Source organism: Motacilla alba, chromosome 1 (assembly GCF_015832195.1).
Source record: "Motacilla alba alba isolate MOTALB_02 chromosome 1, Motacilla_alba_V1.0_pri, whole genome shotgun sequence".
Taxonomy (NCBI): domain Eukaryota; kingdom Metazoa; phylum Chordata; class Aves; order Passeriformes; family Motacillidae; genus Motacilla; species Motacilla alba.
In genome coordinates this window covers 8484479-8507485 of record NC_052016.1, presented here as the reverse complement: position 1 = coordinate 8507485, position 23007 = coordinate 8484479, and the positions used below count along the sequence as shown (strand labels likewise).

General features: G+C 50.3%; 2 protein-coding genes across 9 annotated transcripts in view; both read left to right on the top strand.

Annotated features, from left to right (window-relative positions):
• The window catches only part of C2CD3 (C2 domain containing 3 centriole elongation regulator), a 37427-nt gene extending 18637 nt beyond the window's left edge, over positions 1–18790 (top strand). For 4 of the 8 annotated variants that reach the window (XM_038133877.1, XM_038133850.1, XM_038133834.1 and 1 more), the window contains 14 exons: positions 87–207; positions 1367–1635; positions 2000–2089; positions 3125–3745; positions 4516–4824; positions 5791–5929; positions 6586–6650; positions 7339–7544; positions 8258–8358; positions 9240–9542; positions 10443–10651; positions 11408–12569; positions 13209–13311; positions 18095–18790. In XM_038133877.1, coding sequence (XP_037989805.1) covers positions 87–207; positions 1367–1635; positions 2000–2089; positions 3125–3745; positions 4516–4824; positions 5791–5929; positions 6586–6650; positions 7339–7544; positions 8258–8358; positions 9240–9542; positions 10443–10651; positions 11408–12569; positions 13209–13311; positions 18095–18367 — 3971 coding nt within the window. In that variant the 3' untranslated portion in view covers positions 18368–18790. Of the gene's footprint in view, positions 1–86; positions 208–1366; positions 1636–1999; positions 2090–3124; positions 3746–4515; positions 4825–5790; positions 5930–6585; positions 6651–7338; positions 7545–8257; positions 8359–9239; positions 9543–10442; positions 10652–11407; positions 12570–13208; positions 13312–18089 lie in introns of those variants that run through there. The other 4 variants (XM_038133859.1, XM_038133842.1, XM_038133869.1 and 1 more) reach the window with 4 other exon arrangements.
• Positions 18791–20122: 1332 nt separating this feature from the next.
• UCP3 (uncoupling protein 3) lies at positions 20123–22543 on the top strand. Its single transcript, XM_038133918.1, has 7 exons — positions 20123–20259; positions 20572–20710; positions 20830–21040; positions 21227–21424; positions 21591–21692; positions 21774–21954; positions 22095–22543. Exons 2-7 carry the CDS (start codon positions 20585–20587, stop codon positions 22198–22200), a joined length of 924 nt encoding a protein of 307 aa, XP_037989846.1. The 5' UTR covers positions 20123–20259; positions 20572–20584; the 3' UTR covers positions 22201–22543.
• Positions 22544–23007: the final 464 nt, after the last annotated feature.

The window sequence follows — 23007 nt, the reverse complement described above, 5'->3', positions numbered from 1 at the left end:
TAATTATAGTTAAATATTGAGTATGTTGGATGTATGTGCATTAAGGGCTGAGCATTTCTTTCCTTCCTTTCTTTCATTTAATCCAGGTTTGCTCGATGTGAGTGTGAGGTACCAGCAATCCCTGAAAACAGCAGCTGGAATAACTGCTCAAGCTGTTTCTCTTTCTGTACAAGTACACAGGGCAGCTGGTTTGCAGGCAGCAGCCAGGTACGGCCTAATTCAAAAAGGACCATTTTTCACTTAAAACAGCCTTATCTGGAAGCAGCAGCCTGAGGCATGAGATTAGATCAAATTCTTACTGGCCAATTTTCCATCTGCAGAGACCAAGATTCAAAGTGGGTCCTGCTCCAAAGTGAAAATAACTTTATAAAGACCATCAGCAGCTGTTCTGGTCCCTGAAGCTGCAGTGCAGGGTTGGTAGCATTTGTTCTGCAGAAGGATGCAGGTCGGAAGGGCATGTTTTCCTACATTTCCTCATTTTTTTACACCAAAGACTGATACAAAAATTGGCTGATAAAAGAAGGTACTTACTTGGGCATTGGATCCTGGTGTTGCTGATGCAATTTAAAAGCTAGCTGAGGTTGTTTTCTTGGATTTCACTGTGAAAACCTCAATAAACTGACTAGGAAATGAAACATGTTCCTTTCCACCTTAAGGCTTCTTCTGCCAGTGTGTGGTATCAGCTGGACATAGTTCCAGAGTATGTGATTTTCCAGAGTCAGGAAAGGGCTAGAATAGAGGGAGTCAGTTCCACAAGAGAAGGATGGCTCCTGTCGTTCCAGAGCCATGGTCTGACCCTTTCTCAGTGTTGCTGTGAGACCCTGGTCCATCCTAATTCAAGCAGACCCTGTAAGGTGAGGATCACTGTCATATGGTGCTTGGAGCAGTCAAGGGAATGGAATGACCTCAGACCCCTCATCCTTCAGGTGTATGACCTGAGTAATACCTGGGTCTGGTTTACTTGTAAATTATTCTGTTTTCTGATTTCACTTCCTTTTGCTGGTCAGTTCTGGTCTGCAAAAATAATTTGGCTTGGCCTTTGGCTTCTTTCTGGAGCAGGTTCTCAGGGAAGTTATTCTACTGTACAGTGTATCCTTAAAGGTGCTGAGAACTTTCTCAACCACAGATAAGAGCACAGCCACCAGTGATGGACCTCTCACCATTTCATACCTGTCCCTAATATGTTTAGATGGAAAGAAAAGATGCAAATGCTCTGCAGCCAGAACCCACGTGCATTTTGACTTAGAACGTTCGCTGTTAGTGCCATCTTTCCACCTCTGTTTTAGCATGTTGGTTTCTAGATTCCTCGTGCGTTATCTGCATTCTCTTCCTTCTTTTCTTTTTCTTTTCCCCGCGTGGAATGAAGGGCTGTGGCACAGAAGAACCCCTCTGTGCAGTACTCTGCAGGGGTGGGAGTGAACGCCTACGTGTGCGTGCTGCCGTCCTTCCTGCCCGCGGCGCAGGCGCGCAGCACGCGGGCTGTGCCCTGCTCCTTCTGCCCGGAGTTTGACCATCGCCTGCAGTTCCTCTGTCATCTCATCACCCAGAAAAGCAGTGGGGAAGCCTCTTCTCTGGGGGAACTCTTGCAGTCTGGCAGTATTTTTTTCTCCATCTACCATCAGAGCACCAAGTCAGGTAAGGACAGCAGGGGCAGTTGCAAGGATTGAATACTGGTGCAGAAGTCCCCTTAATTTTAGTATAGAAAAAAAATACTCATAGAATAATGGAATAGTTTGGTTTAGGACTTGCAAAAACCCTCCTGCAATGAGCAAGGCCATCTTCCAGCAGGTGAGGTTGCTCAGAGCCCTGTGCAGGGAATTCTGCAGCTGCTGAAAGATGTAATTATCTGAATTGTCTTTGCGAGAGACTGTTCCCCTTGTGCAAAGAGTTTTTGGGACTCCCAGTGATGAAGATCACCTCTTACCAGCTGTCCTCCAGTCAGTCACTTCTCAACCTTACCTGCCAGTTTGGTTTATTTACAAAATTATTTCTTTCCCAGCCACTGACAAGTTGGCTGACAGAACATCCAGAGATTATCTTCTCGGGACAGTCACGATCCCAACCAGAGACCTGCTGACAAGGAGATCAGGTAACACAGCAGTGCTGTGCTGCTGACATTCTGTGTAAATGCTATTGCAATTCTGCAAAACTATTTCCATTCCTGCTTTGGGGGGGTTGTTTTGGTTTTGGGGGGAGTTTTGGGGCTTTTTTAGATCAAAGTTCTTTCAGATGTTCCCCATGTGCTCAGTAAAAATTCTGTATTAGAAAGTCACATAAAGGTTGTTGTTTGAAAATCTATTTTCAGGGAGTAAGATGTTTGGTAGCAGAATGAATATTCTGGGGCTACTGTGAAGATATTTAACTCCATGCCAGCTGAAACCAGCAGCTAAAATCCTTAGGACTTTATTCAGTGCTGTTTATTTTCTAGATAGAAGGTCCAAAAAGGATGTTAAGTCCATGAGTTGTAGTGTTTAGTGCAGGACCAGTGACTGCTTTTCAGATGCCAAAGCTGGAAACAAAAGTCTTAGATAATTAGAAAGGAGTAGGATTAACTCTTTTTTTTTTTTTTTAACTATGTGTGAAATATCTCAATGCTCCTTTTGGGTCCCTTCCACTTTAGAATATTCCATGAAATTTCTGCAAAAACATTATTCACGTATCTGTCCACTAATGATCTCCTCTATCTGGTATTAGTTTGGGATTATTATACCTTGTAATAATGATGTTTTTATGATTGCCTTGGTAATTTCTGCTTTAATTTCAGTAAAGTTCTCATTTTCTCCAGCCCAAAATTTTGAGGCTGTTTTTGATGGGAAGAGGGTAGGAAAGAAAAGAGAACACATAGTTTTACAATTGCATATCCCAGGGATATAGTTTCATGGTAAAATGGATGTTGTTAATGAAGTGAAAATTCTTTGGGATCAGAACTGCTGCTGAGGTTTTCAGAAGGCCAGTAACTTGTTGCTCTTTCAGATTAGAAATCATTTAGCAAAATTTCAAACGAGAAATAAACCCCTGGTTTATTTGGCGTTCTGCTCCTTGGCTGGTGACCAGAGAGGTGACCGTTCTTCAGTGACATTTTTGGGAAGCTGGGACAAGTCTAACAGGCCCTTTCCTCCCGAAGGTGTTTCAGGCTGGTTCCCAGTGACCCTCTCCGAGGACCCGCTGCCTCCACACCGCACGAACACCGTGCAGGCCATTGTGGGGGGGCTGGAGCTCTCTGTGGCCTTCGCCCATCACGGTGACAGGGAGCGTGTTTTGGAGGCTGCCAGGCTCCTGGGGTGGAGCAGCGAGGAGCTCCCTGAGGACAGCGAGGACGGCAGCGGGGACTGGGAGCAGAGTGCCGGCCCGGTGGCTGTGACCATCTCCACGCCACGGGTGTGGCTGCCACTCCACTGCGTGCTGCTCACGGGCCAGGCACACCTGCACAGGAGCACTTACTGCTACCTCAGGTACAAACTGTACAACCAGGAGGCCACCTGGACGTGGCTGAGGCGGCCCAAACTGAGCGACGACGCGCAGAGCGTCACGGTGAGCTTCAGGAAACCCAACAAGGTGACTCTCAGAAGGAGCCAGGGTCTGCTGTGGTTCTTCAGAGAGGAGAAGTTAGAAATCCAGGTGTGGTGGGCATATGGCAAGGAGAATGAGGTGGAAAGACCCCTTGACACAGATCGTCTCATTGGATCTGCCTACGTCGACCTGGCAGCGTTAGCAGAGAGATCCAGGAGAACGCTGAGTGTCAGTGGTGAGTCCCTGAAACACAGGGTCACAGTTCATTCCTCCCTGTTGGCAGTGTAACGTGCTCCCTTCTCTAGTCACTTTAAACAAAATGTACACAGCTTTGTTTTGTCCTGCACAGAATCCCAGGGTGGTCAGGGTTGGAAAGGATCTCTGGAGATCACCCAGTCCCACCCTCTGTGTAGGCAGGGTCACCTGCAGCAGGTGACACAGGAACACATCCACATGGGTTTGGGATGTCCCCAGAGAGGGAGACTCCAGGCCCTCCCTGGGCAGCTGTTCCAGGGCTCTGCCCTCTCCATGGACAGAAGTTCTTCCTCACACTGAGGTGGAACTTTTTTTTTTTATGACTTCTGTCATCTACATAGTACTCATCAGCTTTATGGACTGATTGGCTCTTCTTTTAGATACACTCAGGAAAGGGAGAAAGAACAAGAGTTAAAACAAGTTTTTATGCAGGGTATATATTGTATTCTCCATATATGTATCTAAAATTATGCAGAGTTGCTGTTCCCAGGGCTCTCAGGAAGTTGATGTGCTTTAATCTGAGTTACTGGGGGAAAATGAAGATGTACCAAATTTGGGGGATTGGTTCTGGTTTTTAATGTTTCCAGGGTTGTACTTCTGAGTGATAACTCACATAGAAATTACACTGAAAATCAAGATTCGTTCCGCTGGGCTGATGTGAGATCTCTGCAGTAATGAGCTGCAGCAGCTGCTCCCCGAGCTCCTGCCTTTCCCCGGCTCAGTTCCTGGCTGTTTGTGCACTCTCTGCAGGCGTTTATCCCTTGTTCAGATGCAATGCTGCAGACCTGGCAGGAGCCGCCGTGCGCGTTCACGTCAGCCTCGCCCCCGCTCCCCCTGCCCTGCCCAGGCCTCCCTGTGCCGAGGAGTGCAGCAGCAGTGAGGGTGAGGGCACAGGGGAGAGCCCTGCTCTGAGCCAGCAGGTCTCTGACAAACAGCAGGTGGATGTTGAAAGCTCAGGGATCAGCAATGGCCAGCCGCAGGAGGAAGACGCCATGTTTCTGGAAAACACGGTTGCTGTCAATATCCTTGTGGAGAGAGCAATGCACCTAAGTTTAAAAGGTAACATCTCACACAACCCCTTTCTTTTCTGTCTTTCTTGCCTTTCTTTTTTCTTTCTTTGTTTCCTGTTTCTTTGTTTTCCTCTGAGATCTGTTCCTACTCCAGCAAGGTGAATCGCAGGGATGGATTTTGAACTCGGCTTCGTGGTGTCACAACCCCAATCACTGTGTAAGTGCAGGAGGCTGAGCTACACAGCCTATCCTCCTGAATAAACTCCAAAATACAAATAACTTAATGTTACCTCTTAGAGATGACAGCTGAATTCTGAAATTAGGCCCTGTCTGAATAGTTAAACTGCAGGTTAATCATTGACTGAATAATTAAACTCCGAGATGCCCCTATCTCATAGACTCCTGCAAATTAGCACATAACAAATTTGTAAAGCTGGCTCACTGTACTCAGCTTTTCTTCCCCTGATAACACAGCTAAGAGTCAAATGCAAGCCATAATTTAAAGGTATGTAACTCTAAAAGAATCTGAGCCCCGCAGATGGATTTTTATAATCATTCTACAATCTTCTGGAATTCATAGTCTTTGAAAAACTGGTGCAATGTTGTTTGTTATTGCAAAGTTTTTGATAATATAAAGGAGATTTCTTTTGAGTATTGCAGAAATATTTAAATATTTCTGTCTTGCAGCATGGAGAGTAGCTCAAGCACTGGAATAGGGTTCTCAGGACCTGGGTTGTATTCCTAGCTTTACTTCTGACTTCTTAGATGATCTTGGGCAAATGATTTTTCTGTTTCTCCTTTGAATATTCCAGTTTCTGCTCTGTGAAAGGTTCATGTCATATTTGCTTCCATTGTAAATGTAGCATGCTGTCAGCTCCAGCACTGAAAAGGAGTATTTTCTAGATGGTGGATTTCTTTGCCAACTGTGTGGTCTTAATTACTGAGCTGCCTTTAGGTTTTGTTGTTTTTGTTGTTATTAATTTAAAAATCTGTATTTTATTCTGTATAATTTCAGGAAGTCCCTTGACAGAACGTGAAGTGGCAGCCCCCAGCAGCTGTGTGTCATTTGCTGTTGCTGGAGCAGATGCTCCAGTAACCACTCCGGTGGTAGGAAATACAGACTCACCAGTCTGGGACTTCCAGCAGCAAGCAAGGTGAGAGATGGGGATTCACAGACACTCCCCACATCTGACAGCCAGGCAGGTGTGAAAAGGACGTGTGGTTTGGGGATTTTGAGCTCAGACCTGGATATCTGAGCTTAAATTAAAAAAGCTGAATTGAGTGCTTCAAGGATCCTCAGCAGATCAAGTCATACCTGGCAGTATGCAGGAATCAACCTGTGTGATGCAATCTTGTGCCTCATCCAGCGTTTGAAATCTGAGTCCCTTCAAAGAACGTAAAAACTGTTCTACATTTAACGCTTAATTTTTACATTTGTTTATTTCTTATCTCCAGCAATGAACTTCAAACATTACAGCTTTGAACCATAACCCCGTGCTTTGCTGCCGCTGTGTTACTGAGTCACGAAATAAGCTGTATTTCTATTCCTTCACAATTTCTTTGTCCTATCTTTTAAATGTACAGCAAGAGTGAGGAGAGGGAAATATTTCTTGAATAAGCAGAAGCCCAAACTATGTAGAGATGTGTTGTGCTTTGATGCTCAGTAATTTGGGGGTTTGTTTTGTTCCTGCCCCCATCAGTACAGAAAGAAACTGATTTGTCTGGCTACATAAAATGGCACTGAAACCTCAGAAGCATTTTAATGCTTTTTCCTGCTTTGCATTAAATATTATTGTTTTGTTCCTAACAGATTATCCAAAGAGCTTCTCCTGGATCCACAGCAAACCTTGGTCTTCAAAGTGTGGCATAAAGCAGGTAAAGTTTGTGGTGCAGTATTAAGAGGAGTGTGTTTTCTGCATCTCCTTCCTTAGGTTTCTTGTATTTCATGCAAGGAAAATAAATTCTATCAAGTGAATAGGAGAGTAGAATTGTAATGCCATCTTTTTCCTTGTACAAGAAGAATACTAGAGATAAATACTTGTTGATTTCCTGGCCCTTGGCATCCTCCTTTTTCCCATTAATTATCTTACAAAATTTGGTTCATCCTTATTCTCTCTGGTTTTACTTTGATGGCGTTTTAGAGGTTGAATTTTCCTGCTGGAAGAAATTCTTACCTGCTTCCTTCGTGTGCTGTTTGTTGTTGCTGCAGTTGGTTGAAGCGTGGCCAGCCAGTTGTAGCCAAATACTTGTATTTCTTTCTTTTTACACAATTGAAGTTCTGCTGTCTGATTTTTGCTTCCAAAATAACCTTGCTGTGTATCCGGAGCACTGTGTGCACACAGTGGTTCTCCTGCCAGTCCCTCTCCCTGCCCTGGGCTTTCTCTGTTCTGCAGGGGCATTTTTAGCTGAACATAACCGAGGTCATCCAAATGAAATCCCCGTGTTGGACAGGATTGTTCTGCGCCTCGAGTCAGCTTCCAAGCCATATTTCCAGGGCTGTGTTTGAGCATTCCTGAAAATTATTCACATCAGTGTATCTGTGCTTTGTGTCCTTGTTCCCCAGAGTCGGAGCGAGTGATAGGATTCGCATCCGTGGACCTTTCTCCTCTCCTGTCTGGCTTCCAGCTGGTGTGTGGCTGGTACAACATCACCGACTTCAGCGGGCAGTGCCGAGGGCAGATCAAAGTGGCCGTGTCCCCTCTCCAAAATATAAATAGTCTCAAAGAAGAAAGGCAGGCCAGGGCCCGCAGCCAGCCGGAAAGTTCTTCTGTATGTCCTTCCATTTCCTCCCTTCTCACCTTTAATTGGATTGCTAATGATCAGCACTCTGGGGTCCTGAGCAAATTCACAGCACTGTCATGGGCCAGTCTGCGTGAATGTACCAAAACCACCTAATTCCCTAGGAATTCTTCTCCAGGTTTCCATGGTAGCTGCTGGCCAGTGCTAGTTACAACATCTCAACCAGGTCCTGAGCATCCCCGTTGGCTTCATGGGTGTGTGGGATTTTTTTTTAGGAGAATATTCTGTGCATTTGGATGTCTGGGAGCATGGCATAGTTCTGTTTGCTGCTTTGGGTGACAGCTGGTGCTCAAAAACATACAGTGGACTTAACTTTTCATTGGTTAGGAAACATCTAATTTGGCAGGAATCTGGTTTTCTGGGATATTTGCCTTTTTTCTGGGTTTTCCTTTATTCTCGAGACTTCCCAGATATGCTTGGGTGTGTTACAGACCTGTAATGCAGCCTTTATGCTACTTTCCATCACTTTACTCTCTGATAGCGTGGAGAGAGTTAACAAAAATGTCTGAAATGAAAGTGTTGTGAAGTACTACTTTGGCTCAGTGCTGGGAAATCATTTAAAAATATAAAGCTATTTAGAAAGCCTAAGGTTTTGTTAGATCAGCAGGGTAATACCTTCATTTCTCTTATTTTCTTTTTGTGAATGACTCACGAACAGTGTTCTTTTTTCCTTTTTATCCTAGGTGAAGGTCAGCTTTCCAGCATGTCCTAGTAATTCTGCAAACTTGTCCAAGCAGATGTTGAATTCCCTGTCAAAGGAAGTCAGCGTTCCTGCTCGAGAGCAGTAAGTGCACAGGCTGACAATCTTTTTGGTTATTTTCAGGTCTCACAAATACCTCTCTAAAGCAAATTGACTCTACTGGAAAAATAGTCCACCCTGTCAAAGTGTGTCCACTGTGTTGGGGCTTAAAAATTAGTGGACATTCCCTTTCCCAGTGAGAGAGAGGTGCAGGAGGTAGCAATCCTGGGACAGGTTTCTTTGGGCACAGCCCAGATGTTCTTTTTCTTGTCATTGATACTTCCTGATTTGTTTCATTTGCACCCTGGTAAATTAGGATTTAAACAGTGCCATTGTTAAAGCTGGCAGGTACTTTTTCCAGGTCCTGAAAAGAATAAGGTTTGTGTCTGTATTTGGTTTTATTTTTAGTAAGTGTAAGTTGGAATAGAGTATTTCTGATGCATCCCCTTTATTTTGCCTTAATTTCTGTCCACAACCAGTGAATGACAGCTGGTGAAACACTGTGGTATTGCATATTACAGGAGTAGGACTGTCAGATATCCTACAGTAATTCCTGCTTTCTGTCCCTTCACATGTGTGGGAGTGTCTTAGTTTATTATTTGTTTATTTAGCCCTCGGAGATGATCCTCTTCCCATTTGTGTCTTTGAAGTTTAGAAGGACTGTGGGCCACCACTCTGGGATCTGAACAACTGGCTTGGGAGCTGCCAGCAGGCACGGAGAGCTCCCTACCAGCCCCACTGTGAACTTGACTTTGGTATAAATCTGAGACAGTAAATGACACTCCTGTGCTCATTTGGAAGAACTCGTTTAATCCTTCAATGGCTCTTTCGTGGATTTCGAGACACGGGGCTATTCTTAGGTGGCGGGCTTTGCACAGTGAGAGGTTCCAAGGTGGTTTTTGTATTAAACAGAGCGTTGTTTTCAGCAGGATTGGCCCTCCTGGCACACAGACGCCCCGGCACGAGGAGCACATGCAGAACGTGCGGCGATTCCACGAGTCCCTGCAGCGGGCGGAGGGGAGCACGCAGCGATCCCATGAATCCCTGCAGTGGGCAGACGGGAATGGGAATGCGTGGCGATTCCATGAATCCCTGCAGCAGATGGAGGGGAACACGCAGCGATTCCATGAATCCCTGCAGCGGGCAGGCGGGAATGGGAACGCACAGCGCTCTGCCCAGCGGGACGCGGCACCGCCATCCTCGCGCGCCGCGCTGCTCACGGCGCTCAGGTAACCCCAGGGCAGGGCCGGGCTCAGGGAGCAGGGAGGAGCTTGGCAGTGATGGATCCAGTGCTGAGGAGATGGAAGGGAAAGGGTGCGATAACCACAAAGAGATTGCGGTGTCATTTGAGGCCAGGCTGGAATATCAGGGGCTGGGTGGGGAGCTCCACAGCAGGGCTGGGATGCTGGGGCAGCGTGGGGAGCTGCTGAACGGGAGCAGCAGCAGCAGTGTTTCCAGATCTGGAGGGAATGGTTGGGTTTGTCCATCCTGGTGCTGTGAAGGCAAGAGTCCCTTCAGCTGACTTCCACAGGTACAAGGATGAGCCTGTGAGCATTTTTGGGGTGCACGGAGCTGTGTGTCCTTTCCCATCAGGATGTTTTTCTTCTTGCTAGAAGCACTGTTCTCCTGACTAGATTCTAGGTTTAAATGAGGTATAAATTTAGAAGAATAGTATTTATTATCTGTAGGAATACAGGAATGAGAGAGGCTTCCTGAGGTGCTTCATCCCTTCCTGTGCTATGACAAGCAACGTATCTTAAAATCCCTAGATCTTAAGCACATAGAAATCCTTGGATTTTTATCAAGCCCAGCCATACGTCACATAATATCCTTGGCTTCTTGACTTTTATTGGAAGGTCATCTCAAATCCAAATCCTTTGATTAACTAAGTTTAGAACTAGTTCTTTTTTAGCTTCCAGCCATTTCATAGCCAAGTCAGGATTTGTTCTGGAGTGTTATCCTCTTGCTTAGAGCAACCTGAGCACTTGCCTACTGATCTCCTTTTCAATAAAAACCTTTAATCTTTTATTTGCATATTTACCTGTTGTTGGCTAGAATGATCCAAATTAAACCCAGCTGCCACAGGCTTATTTTCCCCCTCTGACCAAATTTCTTACCACTGCTTGCAGAAAGAACTTGAGCGAGCTGGATGAGGTTCAAAAATACTTCAGTGAGAAGCTGACCAGGTCTTTCCCCGACTTCAGCACATCCAGACCAGGCCATGAGGAGTGGGAGAGTGACCGTCAGGGCTCCATGAGCAGAGAAGGGGATCCCAAAGGCTGCCATCTTTTGGAAAAATCTAGTCAGTTGGTGTCTCAGGTCAGCAGCCTAATCAATGGTGAGTTGTTGCTGTGAGTAGTGACAAGGAAAGTGACAAGGAAATCCAGTCTCTGCTGGTGCTTTTAAAATTACCAGAGCCCCAGAGCTACAGTTGCTGCCAGTTGGAAAGTTATTCCATGCTTTTTCTGCCCAGGGCTTCCTACAGGGCAGCAGCATTTCCAAGAGATGAAGGGCACATCCCTGTTATGCCAGAATTTGCCATTCTTCTGCCGCTTTGATCTTCTCTTTTTTCCCACTCTTCCTTCTCCAAGGTTTTGCTCTTTTTATGTCCCTTCTCATCCTTAGCAATTGTTTTTACTGCTTTTTTACATGCCTTCCTCTACAATCTGTTCCAGACTCTTCCTTCTCCCTTTCCAAATGTCCCCTACCATTCCCTTGGAGCAGGACTTGCCTCAAAGTAGTTGGTCACTTTACCTAATACTGGTGAATTCAATGCTCAGAGGATGCAAGCAGTGAATAGGATCTGCTCACTGGGAAACAAAAATAAGTGATTGTGGGTTTTTTAAGAATTTGTAAAATTTCCCATTAATTTCATCCTTGATGCTTCTGGTTTTACCTTAGCATTCCTGTTCTTCTGGCCTTGTCAGTGGGAGGCAGAGCAGAACGTGCTCACATCAGCAGTGTCAGCAAAGCTGGGCATGTTTAGCTCCCAGCCATCCTTACATCTAGGACTTTCTGCCCAAAACCCACACACATCAGACTTGAACTGAATTGTTGCTCCATGCATTCACTGATGCTGTTTTTTGTTAACCAGACTTGCAGATTATAACTAAGAATAGCAAGGAAGCTTCTGAGGTGCATCAGGAGAGCAGCAGGAAGCCGGGTGCCTTGGATGTCCCCACCTGGAAGGAGGAAGGAGCCAGACCTGAAGCTCCTGAAGGGCAGCTGGAGGTGCCAGGTGTGCCAGCTGGGGATGCCAGCATTCCCAGTGACACGCAGCAGCCGTGCCGTGCTGGCAGACCCGTGTTTGAGAGACACATGTTGCACCAGCTCCTGGGCCACATTGTCCCTGGAGATGAGCATCCAGTGGGTGTTGTCCAGGAAAACGAAGATGCTTTTGCCATCCAGCCACACAGCGAGGAGGAATATGAAGAGGATGTAATAGAACCACGAACTCTAAATGAAATAACAACCATGACAGACAGGACAAGCCCCTGGTCCAGCATGATCTCCGAAACAGGGCAGGGGGCTGAGCTGCACCCTCTGGACACCAGGCCTGAAGAGCAGCACTCCACAGGTGTGGGTTGTTTCCAAGGAGGGAACAGCAGCACCTTGTCCAGCATGCTGCAAGGGGACAGCCAGAGCGTGCTCTGCGCCCTGAGCCCGCCCTTGAGCCCCCACACGGGTGGGAACAGCCCCTGGGCAGCAGCAGGAGACTTCCAGACCTTCCACAGCAGCACAAGAACGGCAGCAGGAGACTTCCAGAGCTTCCACAGCACAGGAACAGCAGCAGGAGACTTCCAGAGCTTCCACAGCACAGGAACAGCAGCAGGAGACTTCCAGAGCTTCCACAGCACAGGAACAGCAGCAGGAGGCTTCCAGAGCTTCCACAGCAGCACGGGAACAGCAGAGAAGGAGCTGCCTCTGGCAGCTGAGCAGAGCCTCTGGAGCAAAGCACTGAGCACTGAACCCATAAAGAAAAGCGTGGAGCTCCAGGCAGGCTCCAAGGAACTGCTGCCATCCCCAGGAGAAATGGGTTTGACCAATCAAAAAGCCACTGAGAGAGAGGAGGAGGCAGATGCTGAGACTGTAAATGGAGATCATCAAGGCAAGGAAGGAAGTGGTTCTGATGAGAACTGTGTTCAGAGTGCATCAGCCCAAGCTGGCTCGGAAAGAAACAGCGAGAGCTTCCCTGATGACAGCAGTGAAGACCCAGCGGAAGGCTCAGAAAACCCCGTCCAGCAAAAAATCACTTTGTATCCTTTACCCTTCTCTTAAACACTCTTGCATTCGATGACTCTTGTGCTTAGTTAGAGTCTCCCTGCCTCAGGACAGAGAAATTTCCTGTGTGAAGCTCTTCCCTGGGAAATTAATCCAGAGCTGGTGATCTGGGAGGGTGTTGGAGGACCCCATTACACTGTTCCACACACTGTAGTGATGACTTTCTTGAAACTTGTAGCCAACAAATTTTGTGATTTGTGGGAGTCTCTTCATTTTGGGTAGTTCTGACACATCCTGTTGCACTTTCTCTCCGTGTTATTTTTCCCCATGTGTTAGAGCTCTTGTGTTTCTCCTGGATCAAAAGAAACATGCTTTATTTTGCTTTTAAAATACTTCCTAATGTTTCTTGCACGAATTACACATCTTGGATTAGGTGTTGGAATCTTTGCAGGATGAAGTCCTCTGCAGGCTTGTGAGGTATTGTTTTACAGCGAGTCAGTGTCCCATGCTCTGCGAGCCCAGGTGAGAGAACCACGCCTTCAGAGCAATGGAATAATGATTAAAACAAAGGAAATTTACTGTCTGGGACCTGTTAACACCTGAGGCTCTTTCCACACCTGAACCTCTGTGCAACTGCATGCTGCCAAAGGTTGTTCCTAAACAGTTCTGCTCAGATCTGATCCTGTTGTTGTTCCAAACTTCTTCCTTCCACCCCAGGAGATGGAAGCCTCCATGAGACTGCTCTGCACTTCTTCCCATCCTTCCACCCCTCCAAAAGTAAGTATGGGATGATGTCCTTTCCTTTATTGTCCAACTTAGTCTTTCCTTGAAGCAGGAACAAAACTTCTCCCTTCCTTTGCCTGCCAGCACTCAGCTTAGATGTGATGGCTTCCAGCAGTGTCAGGGGGATCTTCCTGATTTCTCTCCATGAGGGTGGTTTTAACACCCATGGCTGGTTCTCTGTGCTCCTTATGCCTTTACCACCGGTTGTTGGCGTGCTCAGGAAGTGCTGCTCCATCAGGGGCAGAGGCAGTGGCAGGGTCTCTGCTCTGCTTTGGGCTTTAGTGTGAGGTGACATGGTTCTGAGGAGTTCTGACTTGTGATTGTGGCTTCAGTTCATCTCTTCTAGATCAGGATGAAGCGAGGGAGTTTGCAGCAGGAGGGGGCTCCTGGAGAGGTATCTTGTGATGGTTCTGCCCCCCAGGGAGCAGTAGAATGGCCTGAGTGATTGTTCCTCCTGCAGGAAAGCTGTGGATTGCTGGGGTTCTGCTTTTTAAATGTTCATAAGGATTTATTTACTGCCAGAGGTTTGTGGCTCCAACATCTACATATTTATCTTATTTTCAGTTCATAAAGAGGGGTTATAAAAAAGAGAGACAGTGACTTATTACACAGGCATATAGTGATGGGATAACAGGAAACAGTTTTAAACTAAAAGAGGGGAGATTTGGATTGGATATTGGGAAGGAATTGTTCCCTGTGAGGGTGGGCAGGCCCTGGCACAGGGTGCCCAGAGGAGCTGTACTGCTCCATCCCTGGAAATGTTCCAGGCCAAGCTGGCTGGGGCTTGGAGCAGCCTGGGACACTGGAAGGTGTCTCTGCCCATGGCAGGGGTTGAAATGAGATAAGCTTTAAGGTCCCTTCCCACCCAAACCATTCTGGAATTCCATGATCCTTTTCCAGCCCCAGCTCTGCTGTGGATGTGGATCTGGGTGTGCAGCAGCTGGGCTGTTTGTTTATCACTCCCAGATAAGGTGATGCCTTTCTTCCTCTCTGCATGACCTATGAAACAAACACTTCAAGGGACGTTTATGTCCCAGGGAACAGCTTGCCTGATGAATCAAAACAGACTCAGACAGGCTCTGACAGCTCTGAAGTCACAGAAACCTCTGGTTTAATACTAATACCAGCTTTCCTTGAACCCCCCTCTCTGCATCTCTGAGCTGAGTGGCTGGAACTACAGCCCTGCAGATCATTACTAATGAGGTAAGATGCTAGCAAGGCACTATTTGGATATTTTGATCTTAAAGCACTTAATTTGAGGATTGGCTGGCATGAATACTTTGCTGCAGCACTTGTAGGATGTGCTGAGACAGGATTAGGTTGTGCCTTGTTCATCAGATTCCCTATGTGAAGAACCAGTTTTTCACTGCTACCAAAGCATAGAGTTCAGAAGAAAGGCTTCCTCATAGTTTTGTTTTTAGCTGGCCTTTGGAGCAGCAGCTTCTAAATCTGGCCTTGGTTTGGTTCTGCACAGGTCAGCAAACACCAAGTGTGACAGCAGGGCTGACATCCGAGCTGTCCTCTGGACATCACCAGGGCCCTGTCTCACTTGGCAGCTGGCAGACATCCCTCCTGGCCTTCCTAGTGCCCCTGCCACCTCCCCCTGGTCGTCTGACTCCCTGCTGGAGTGACACAGCAGTGGTGAGGTGTGCAGCTGGGCAGTCACAGCAAAGCAGCTGGCAGCGTTTGAGACAGAAGTGTGGTCTCAGCTCCTGCTGTGGGAGCACGGGGCCCTGAGGAGGTGCTGCAGCAGGTCAGGCTCAGCATGGATGCTGCGACCACCTTCCAGGGATCAGAGTTTTGTAGAGCCTCACAAAACCTCTTTGTTTTTTCCTTCTTTTCTCCGTGACATCAAACCAACGCTTCCCATTCTTGAGGTCCTTCCCAGCTCTTGTCTTCCACACAGTGGGGGTTACAGGATAGGTTTGAAAAATCAGAGCGTTGATCAGCTTTTCCATAAAATGCCAGAATCCCAGAATGGTTTGAATGGGAAAGAACCTCAAAGATCCTTTTGTTCCACCCCTTGCCATGAGCAGGGACACCTTCCACCATCCCAGGGTGCTCTAAGCCCTGTCCAGCCTGGCCTTGGCCACTTCCAGGGATCCAGGAGCAGCCACAGCTTCTCTGGGTACCCTGTGCCAGGGCCTCCCACCCCCACGGGGAAGAATTTCTTCCCAGTGTCCCATCTAGCCCTGCCCTCTGGCAGTGGGAAGCCATTCCCCCTTGTTCTGGCGCTCCGGGCCCTTGGCTATGGTCCCTCTCCAAATGCAGTCATATTTTTTTCCCCCTCACCTCTAGGAATATTCCAACAGGATAAGAAAGTTACATGGAAACCAGTTTTACTCAGAATAATTCATATTTGTGTGTGCATAGACTTACCTTCAGTGTGAGTTAGAAATAACACAGCCTTGGGCAGATTCACGAAAGCAGGCATTTATATGTTCCAAAAATGCCAAAACATCCTTTCTTGGCTGTGTTGTTTCTTCTTGATCGGCTGTGTCTGCCTGCTTTCCTTGCTGGAAAGCAGGAGCAGGTACCAGGCCAGTGCCAGGGTGGGTTGTGGCCTGTTAACACAGATCTGTTTGTCCTCCATCCCTGTGCACCAACAAAGCTGCTGGCAAACCCGCCGGGCACAGTGCAGAAACTCTGCCTCCAAGCCTGGAATTCCTTGACCTTGGAAGAGGCCGTGCCCCCCACCAGGCCCTGTAATGTCCCCGTGGATCTGCTGTAGCCCAGCCCCTGGCACTCAGGCACTGAATCATCCTTGGCTGGTTCCAGTGTCACTGCATTCCTGCAGAGAGGAGAGTGGAGCGTGATCTTCGGGGCACGAGTGCCCTTTTCTCTTGCACCTTTCCCAGGGAACACGTGTGCCTCCTGGCTGAGCCCCAGACACCTGGAGCCTGAGAGACAGACAGGGGGACACCTGGGCTGGGCCCTGAGCTGAGCCTGTTCCTGGGGTGAGGAGGGCTGTAAACACATTTCAGACGTGTGCTCTGGAAACTATGCAGGAGGATCAGACTGGCAGCCAGAAACTGCCTGCGAGGGGGATCAAAGGAAGGTTTGATGTCCAAAAAAAGAGCAAGGGAGCTGGGGAAGGGGCTGGAGGAGCTGAGGGAGCTGGGAAGGGGCTCAGCCTGGAGTGCAATAAGAACGGGAAGTGTTTTTAAGTATTTTACCTGCAGGGTCCTGGTGCTGTTTCTCTTGGGAGGAAGCTGGGCATTTTAGGGGTATTAGATGTTGGGAGGGAATTATTGACTGTGAGGGTGGGCAGGCCCTGGCACAGGGTGCCCAGAGCAGCTGGGGCTGCCCCTGGATCCCTGGCAGTGCCAGGTTGGATGTTGGGGCTTGGAGCAGCCTGGGACAGTGGAAGGTGTCCCTGCCATGGCAGGGGGTGGCACTGGATGGGTTCTAAGGTCCTTTCCCACCCAAACCATTCTGGGATTCTTCTGGGATTCTGTTCCTTACATTGAAAATGGGAGGTGCTGGCTCTCCATCGCTGGCTGTACAGGACACATGGCACGTGGGAAAGGGGAGCTGTGGGAGGCAGGAAGTGCAGTTTCATGCACCTGGGAAATAGGGTTAGTTGGGAGATTGGGGGAATTTCCTAGAGAGATGCTTTCAGGTGCTGTGCAGAACTCAGGGATCAGCACAGATCCTGGTCACTGCCCCTCTCCAGCCCCTCCTGACCTTTGGGCTGTTCCTTGGACAGCTGAGCAGAAAACAGCGTGGGAAGGATGAGCTGCTGTCCTGGTCTCTGGACAGCCCTGTCCATGGGAGCTGCTTTGCCCAGCAAGCAGCTCTTTCTGCTGGTTTTTAGGCTTCTTCTGTAGCCAGGTCTGCATTTCATCTCTCTTGGCTCCTTGTATTTTGGTTTAGGAAGTTGATCCTGGAGAATTGTTAAGAAGAAAGAAGAGCAAAGCAAAGGTTCTCCTCATTGTCCATGTGTTATTTCAGTGCAATAAGAACGGGAAGTGTTTTAAAGTATTTCACCTGCAGGCTGTAATGCCCAGGTTACCAAACACAAGGACTCTCTTATTCCTGAAAAAGCCATTTCCCTCTCCAGGCAGTGCATCTCAAAGTGCACCAAAACAGGGTCCTGGAGCTGTTTCTCTTGGGAGGGAGCTGGGCACCTCAGGAGACCTTTCCCAAGGCTCAGGGAAGCAGCCCAGGGATGTAGGTGAAAGGCCAGCTTGGTGGATCAGTTTCCCAAAAGACTTTCCTGGCCCCCCCAGCTTCCTCCCTTAAAGGCTCCTGGAGCAGGATCACTTTCCTCAGTGCTCCACAGGCACAGCCCAGCTCTAAACTGGCTTCTCTGGGCACCCTGTGCCAGGGCCTCAGCACCCTCATAGGGAAGAATTTCTTCCCAATACCTAATCTAATTCTCTCCTCTTTTAGTTTAAACCCCTTCCCTGCCTTGTCCTGTCAGCAGGCTTAAGATTTGTTGTTGACAGAGCACTGCCTCTCCCCTGCGAGATTTGGTCTTCAGAGTTCTGGAAATTATAAAGTAAAATAATAATGGAAAGCCAAAATGCAGTCAGGTCCCAGTGACTACACCACTGCCATTCCTTTGGCTTCATGCAGGGAAACTTTGGCTGGGGGTGGGCACTCACAAGTGCAGAGGTCACACACCAGAGCCCCATTCTGGATTCAGATTGTTCTCTTTCTCATTGGGGTGGTTTTTTCTGTGTATCCAACTTGTCACCCTCTGCATAACCCCGTGGTTTGCCATGACATGAAAGCAGAGCTCTCACACCTGGTCCTTGTCTCCCCAGAACAGGAGTGGAGCCGTGCCTGCAGGAATCCCCTACCGAAGAGCAAATCGTCCCAGGCCCAGCCCCGCACTCTCGGAGGAGGAAGCCCAAAGAATCGCCAGGATCTTCTCTGCTCAGCTCTCCAAGCAGGAATAGTGCTGGCCAGAGACCCTGCCCAGCAGAGCTGCCCAAGCCGTGGCCAGCTGCGTGGGCAAAGGCAGAGCCCCCCAGTGAAGGGGAGGTGGAAGCCACAGCTTCCAGGCTCTGCTTGTAGTTTGGCTAATTGGTTATTTAACTGAAGTCTCCTGTTTAGAAGGGCTTAAAGCCTGTGGTCACCCACAGGGAGCTGCGTCTTGTAGGGGCAGGTCCCCAATGAGATGCACCCCTGTGGGTAACCCATGACCTGTTATCTGCTCTCCAAGTAGTCCAGGTTTTGGATTTATTCCTGTGAAATGGCCCTTTCAAAAATAGTTGGTGGGCAACACAATTCTCTGCTTCCACAGGTGCCCCAAGTGCTTGTGTGAACACAGGCCAAGGGCACCGTAAAATCTGGTGGGTGTACAAAAGAGGGTGACTAGAAAGATGAGAGTTTTATATTTATATTTAAATTATTTTTGTACACCTTTCAGAGAACAGACTTTGATGCCAGCAGAGCTCAGTTATTTTTGTACTGCTCTCTCCAGTTGGTTTCAATAAAATTCCCCTGGTTTCTTGTCAGCCTATGCAAAGTGTCCCTATTCCAGGGCAGGAATCTTTCCTCAACAGTAGATAAGAGTCTCTCCCACATGAGCTTCTAGGTCAGAGAAATGCTGCTGGAAGCTGGAGGGGGCAGGAGCACATGGAAAGAGCAGAGCTTAGCCAAGGAATTTGAGTGTCACCGTGCAGCACAGCCCTGTGTGGGCTAAGTTGCTTCCAACCTGCGCTGCTTTTCAAACCACACGAGGAATTCAGGATTTAAGCAGCCAAAGGATCAGCATCCCTTTTTTCTCCCACTTCTGCAGCGTTGTTTTTCCCAGGGAACACCCTGAATGCGTCAGTCACTGCTGGCACAACTTGCCCTGTGATTGTGGCCCCTTTCCCTGCCCTTGCTGGGTGGGGATGGAAGGTGAAGGCACCCAGTGTCCCCTGGAAGGACAGGAGTGACGTGCAGGCTGCTTTCTCCTGGTGGCATCCCAAAAAAAAAACTCAGGCAGGCTGCCAGCTGGGCTGGGCTGACTGCCACAGAGGAGGTCACAGCACTGAGCCCGAGCTGTATCTTGGGCATGAGGTAAACAGCGTCTTCCTTTCAGGTTTGGGGCAGCCTGGAGCCGGGCAGGAAAACAAGGTAGGAGCCCTGGAGAGGGCTGTCGGTGCTAGGCAGCTTTTGTCTGGAGCCCGAGGGATGGAGCAAAGGTGGCTCCAGGGTGTCAGGACCACTCAAAGTCCTCCTTGTGCACGGTGAGCTCAGGTGTGCATGTCAAGGCTCGCAGCACATCCTGAGGGACCCTTCTGCTTGTGGGGCTAACGAGCACCAAGGGTTAAACACATGGAGTTTTCAAAAAAGGAGGAAAAAGGGCCTTTCTTCACTCCACGTTGGCCTCCAGCCTCTTGTCCTGAGCCCAGTGCCTCCTGGCAGCCTCAGACCCAGTGCCTGGCCACACTCCGCAGGTGTCACGGGTTTGATGGTGGATTTCCCTCCAAGGTGCTCACCTTGAGCTTGGGGAACACGTTCCACCATGCAGGGGCAATCCTGCTGGGAGCTCAGCAGCTCTCTGGGATGGATTGTGGCTCGTGGTCTGTGTCAGGCAAAGGGATCCAACGTGCCCTGCAAAGAGAGCTCAGTGCTGCACTGCGCCCCAAATCACTTGTGAAGCTTTGGGGAAGGGCTTTCTGCATCTCATCTTTCCCAGAGAGGTTTTAGGGTAAAAACCGACATTTCTCCCCAGTCCAATGCAGGGGGTCTGGGCAGGACCCCCCTCCCCAGGCCTGAGCCCCGGGAGGGGGCAGAGGGCTGAAACAGCCACCTCAGTCGGGTGCCAGGTGACCCAGTCCCATCAGCTGAAATGCCACCGGGGGAACACTGTTTTCCTGTCACCCGATCCCGGCTGCTGGAATGCGTCCTGGGTGCTATTTAAGGGTGGGCCAGGGGGCCGGCTCTCAGGGCACTGCCTGTGCAAGGCAGGAGCTGGAGCACTGTGCCGACGTCCCTACGGTGAGGCCACGGAGGGACGTGGCTCCGGGCAGGTCACTCGGGGGGAGGTGATCTCACCCAGCATCCCCTCTTACAGCTGGGGTGGGATAGGGAAGGGTGGGCATTGGTGATCCCATGCTGAGCAAGCCCCGTGCCTCAGTTTCCCTGCGATAGAAGGGAGCAGACAGGGCAGGATATGGATTTTGGGATTTACCAAAGCCACCAAGAGCCACTACGGCACATCATCACCTCGGTCGCCGAACAGGACACCCACGTGAAGCCCTGTCCTGATGCACGCTGCTGGCTCCCCCACAAACCCTCCTCTCCTTCCAGCCCCTGTGCCACCATGGTGGGTCTGAAGCCCCCCGAGGTGCCCCCCACGGCCGCCATGAAGTTCGTCAGCGCGGGGATGGCCGGCTGCGTCGCTGACCTGTGCACCTTCCCCCTGGACACCGCCAAGGTGCGCCTGCAGGTACGATCCCAAAACCCCCGGGCGAAGGGAGCACCTGGTGACGTGGCATGGGACTGCCCCAGAGCTGGGGACACCCGGGGAGCAGCAGAAGGTGGGGTGACACTGTGGGCACCCCGCAGATCCAGGGCGAGGTGAGGATCCCCCGCACCGTCAGCTCCGTGGAGTACCGGGGCGTTTTGGGCACGCTGAGCACCATGGTGAGGACGGAGGGAGCCCGCAGCCTCTACAACGGGCTGGCAGCCGGGCTGCAGCGCCAGATGAGCTTCGCCTCCATCCGCATCGGCCTCTACGACTCCGTGAAGCAGCTCTACACCCCCAAGGGCGCCGAGAGTGAGTGCCCAGGACTCCCCTGCGCCCCCTTCCCGAGGCACTGCCCTTTCCCAGAGAGAACCTCATCCTGGGGGGCACAGCCCTATGAGATGTCCCTCTGTGAAGCGCCACAGGCCGCTCACCCCGGGGTCCCCGCAGGGCTGGGGGTCCCGCGGGGCCGGGAGTGCCAATAGCTGTCCTCCCCAGACACAGGCATGGCCACGCGGCTCCTGGCCGGCTGCACCACGGGCGCCGTGGCCGTGGCCTGCGCCCAGCCCACCGACGTGGTCAAGGTCCGGTTCCAGGCCAGCGGGGCCCCGTGGGACAGCGCCCGGCGGTACAGCGGCACTGTGGATGCCTACCGCACCATCGCCAGGGAGGAGGGCGTCCGCGGGCTCTGGAGAGGTAGGAGTGGGCAGGCATGGCGCGGGAAAGGGATGCGGTGGGAGTAGAACGGGAATGGCGATGAGGAAGGGCAGAAGGATGGGGGCAGCAGGGCTGGGGCACCTGCCCAGGATGCTGCGGTCGGGGCTGTGAGCAGCAGTCCCAATGCCACCACCCTCCCGCGCAGGGACGCTGCCCAACATCGCCCGCAATGCCATCATCAACTGCGGCGAGCTCGTCACCTACGACCTCCTCAAGGACGCGCTGCTGCGGACACAGCTCATGACAGGTGAGGACGGCGCGGTGGGACGCGGCCGGGCGCCGTCCCCGTCCCTGCAGCATCCAACCCCCGGCTCTTCCCCACCTTCAGACAACGTCCCGTGCCACTTCGTGGCCGCCTTCGGCGCCGGCTTCTGTGCCACGGTGGTGGCGTCCCCGGTGGACGTGGTGAAGACGCGGTACATGAACGCCAGCCCCGGGCAGTACCGCAACGCCCTGAGCTGCCTCCTGGCCCTGCTGATGCAGGACGGCCCCGCCGGCCTCTACAAGGGGTGAGTTGAGCACCGGCGAACTCGCTGCGACGAGCGGCGCAGAACCCCAATTACCCCGACCCACGAGCAGGGGGTGCGGGGTTCCCCGCTTTGGGGGTGTCCCCGGCACGGCCCCTTCAGCCCTGCTTTTGCCGGCACAGCTTCGTCCCGTCCTTCCTGCGGCTGGGCTCCTGGAACGTGGTGATGTTTGTGTCCTACGAGCAGCTGCAACGCGTCATGGTGCTGGCACGGCCGGCCCTGGCCTGAGCCCTCGGCGCCTCTCGCCGGCCCAGCGAGGCTCAGCATCGATTATATTAACAATTATATTAATTGCAAAAGCGCCGGGGAGCAGCGGAGCCACACGCCGGGGGAGGGACCGGAGAGACGCAAGGAGGAAGGATGCTGTTGGAGGAGAAACGTGGGAGAACAGAGGTTTTCAGAGAAGAGTTTTAAGGGACGGAGAAAAAAATGTTGGCTTTCCAGCCGGGAAGAGCAGCACTTCCCGAGGGCAGTGGTGTGGGCAGGTGGGACCAATCTGAGGGCCAGGGAATTCCCGTTGCTCCTTACTGGCGCTTCCAATAAATCGCCCCTATGGGGTCTGGTCACAGCATGGCTCAGGGTTTCTTTACTTTTTTGGGGTGTTCAGGGTCACTGTCCCAGCCCTGCGTGCGACACCAGTCAGGCTGACATTCTCGATCATTTCTGGGGCACTGAACAACTTCCCATTGATCTCTAATCATTCAGGTCTGCCACAATCAACAACAGCAGCTCCATCTTCTGCCCTGCCAAGGCAGCAGATCCTTGACCCACACCAATCTCCCTAAAGCCTCAAATGGTCCCTTTATAGTCCTATAAAGTGAAAATGCACATCCTAAGCAGGAGAGGACACATCCTAAGAGGAGAATTCCCTTTCCCTGTTTTTCGAGCATAAGATGGTTGGGAATTGCTTTCTTCCCACGGGTAACTGGAAGAAAAAGATTTCCTCTGCTATCACTCCATCTGTAGCACCCTCATTTGTCACAGATACTCAGTTCTGTTTCAGGGACTGCCATCAGAAAATTGATGACTGTTATC

What these genes read in the sequence shown, in the direction of transcription:
- UCP3 (XM_038133918.1), top strand. Translation starts at nt 20,585, where the DNA reads ATGGTGGGTCTGAAGCCCCCCGAGGTGCCCCCCACGGCCGCCATGAAG. An exon ending in CGTCCGCGGGCTCTGGAGAG is followed by an intron (nt 21,425 to 21,590) that starts GTAGGAGTGGGC and finishes CCTCCCGCGCAG; the next exon opens with GGACGCTGCCCAACATCGCC. An exon ending in CCCGCCGGCCTCTACAAGGG is followed by an intron (nt 21,955 to 22,094) that starts GTGAGTTGAGCA and finishes TTGCCGGCACAG; the next exon opens with CTTCGTCCCGTCCTTCCTGC.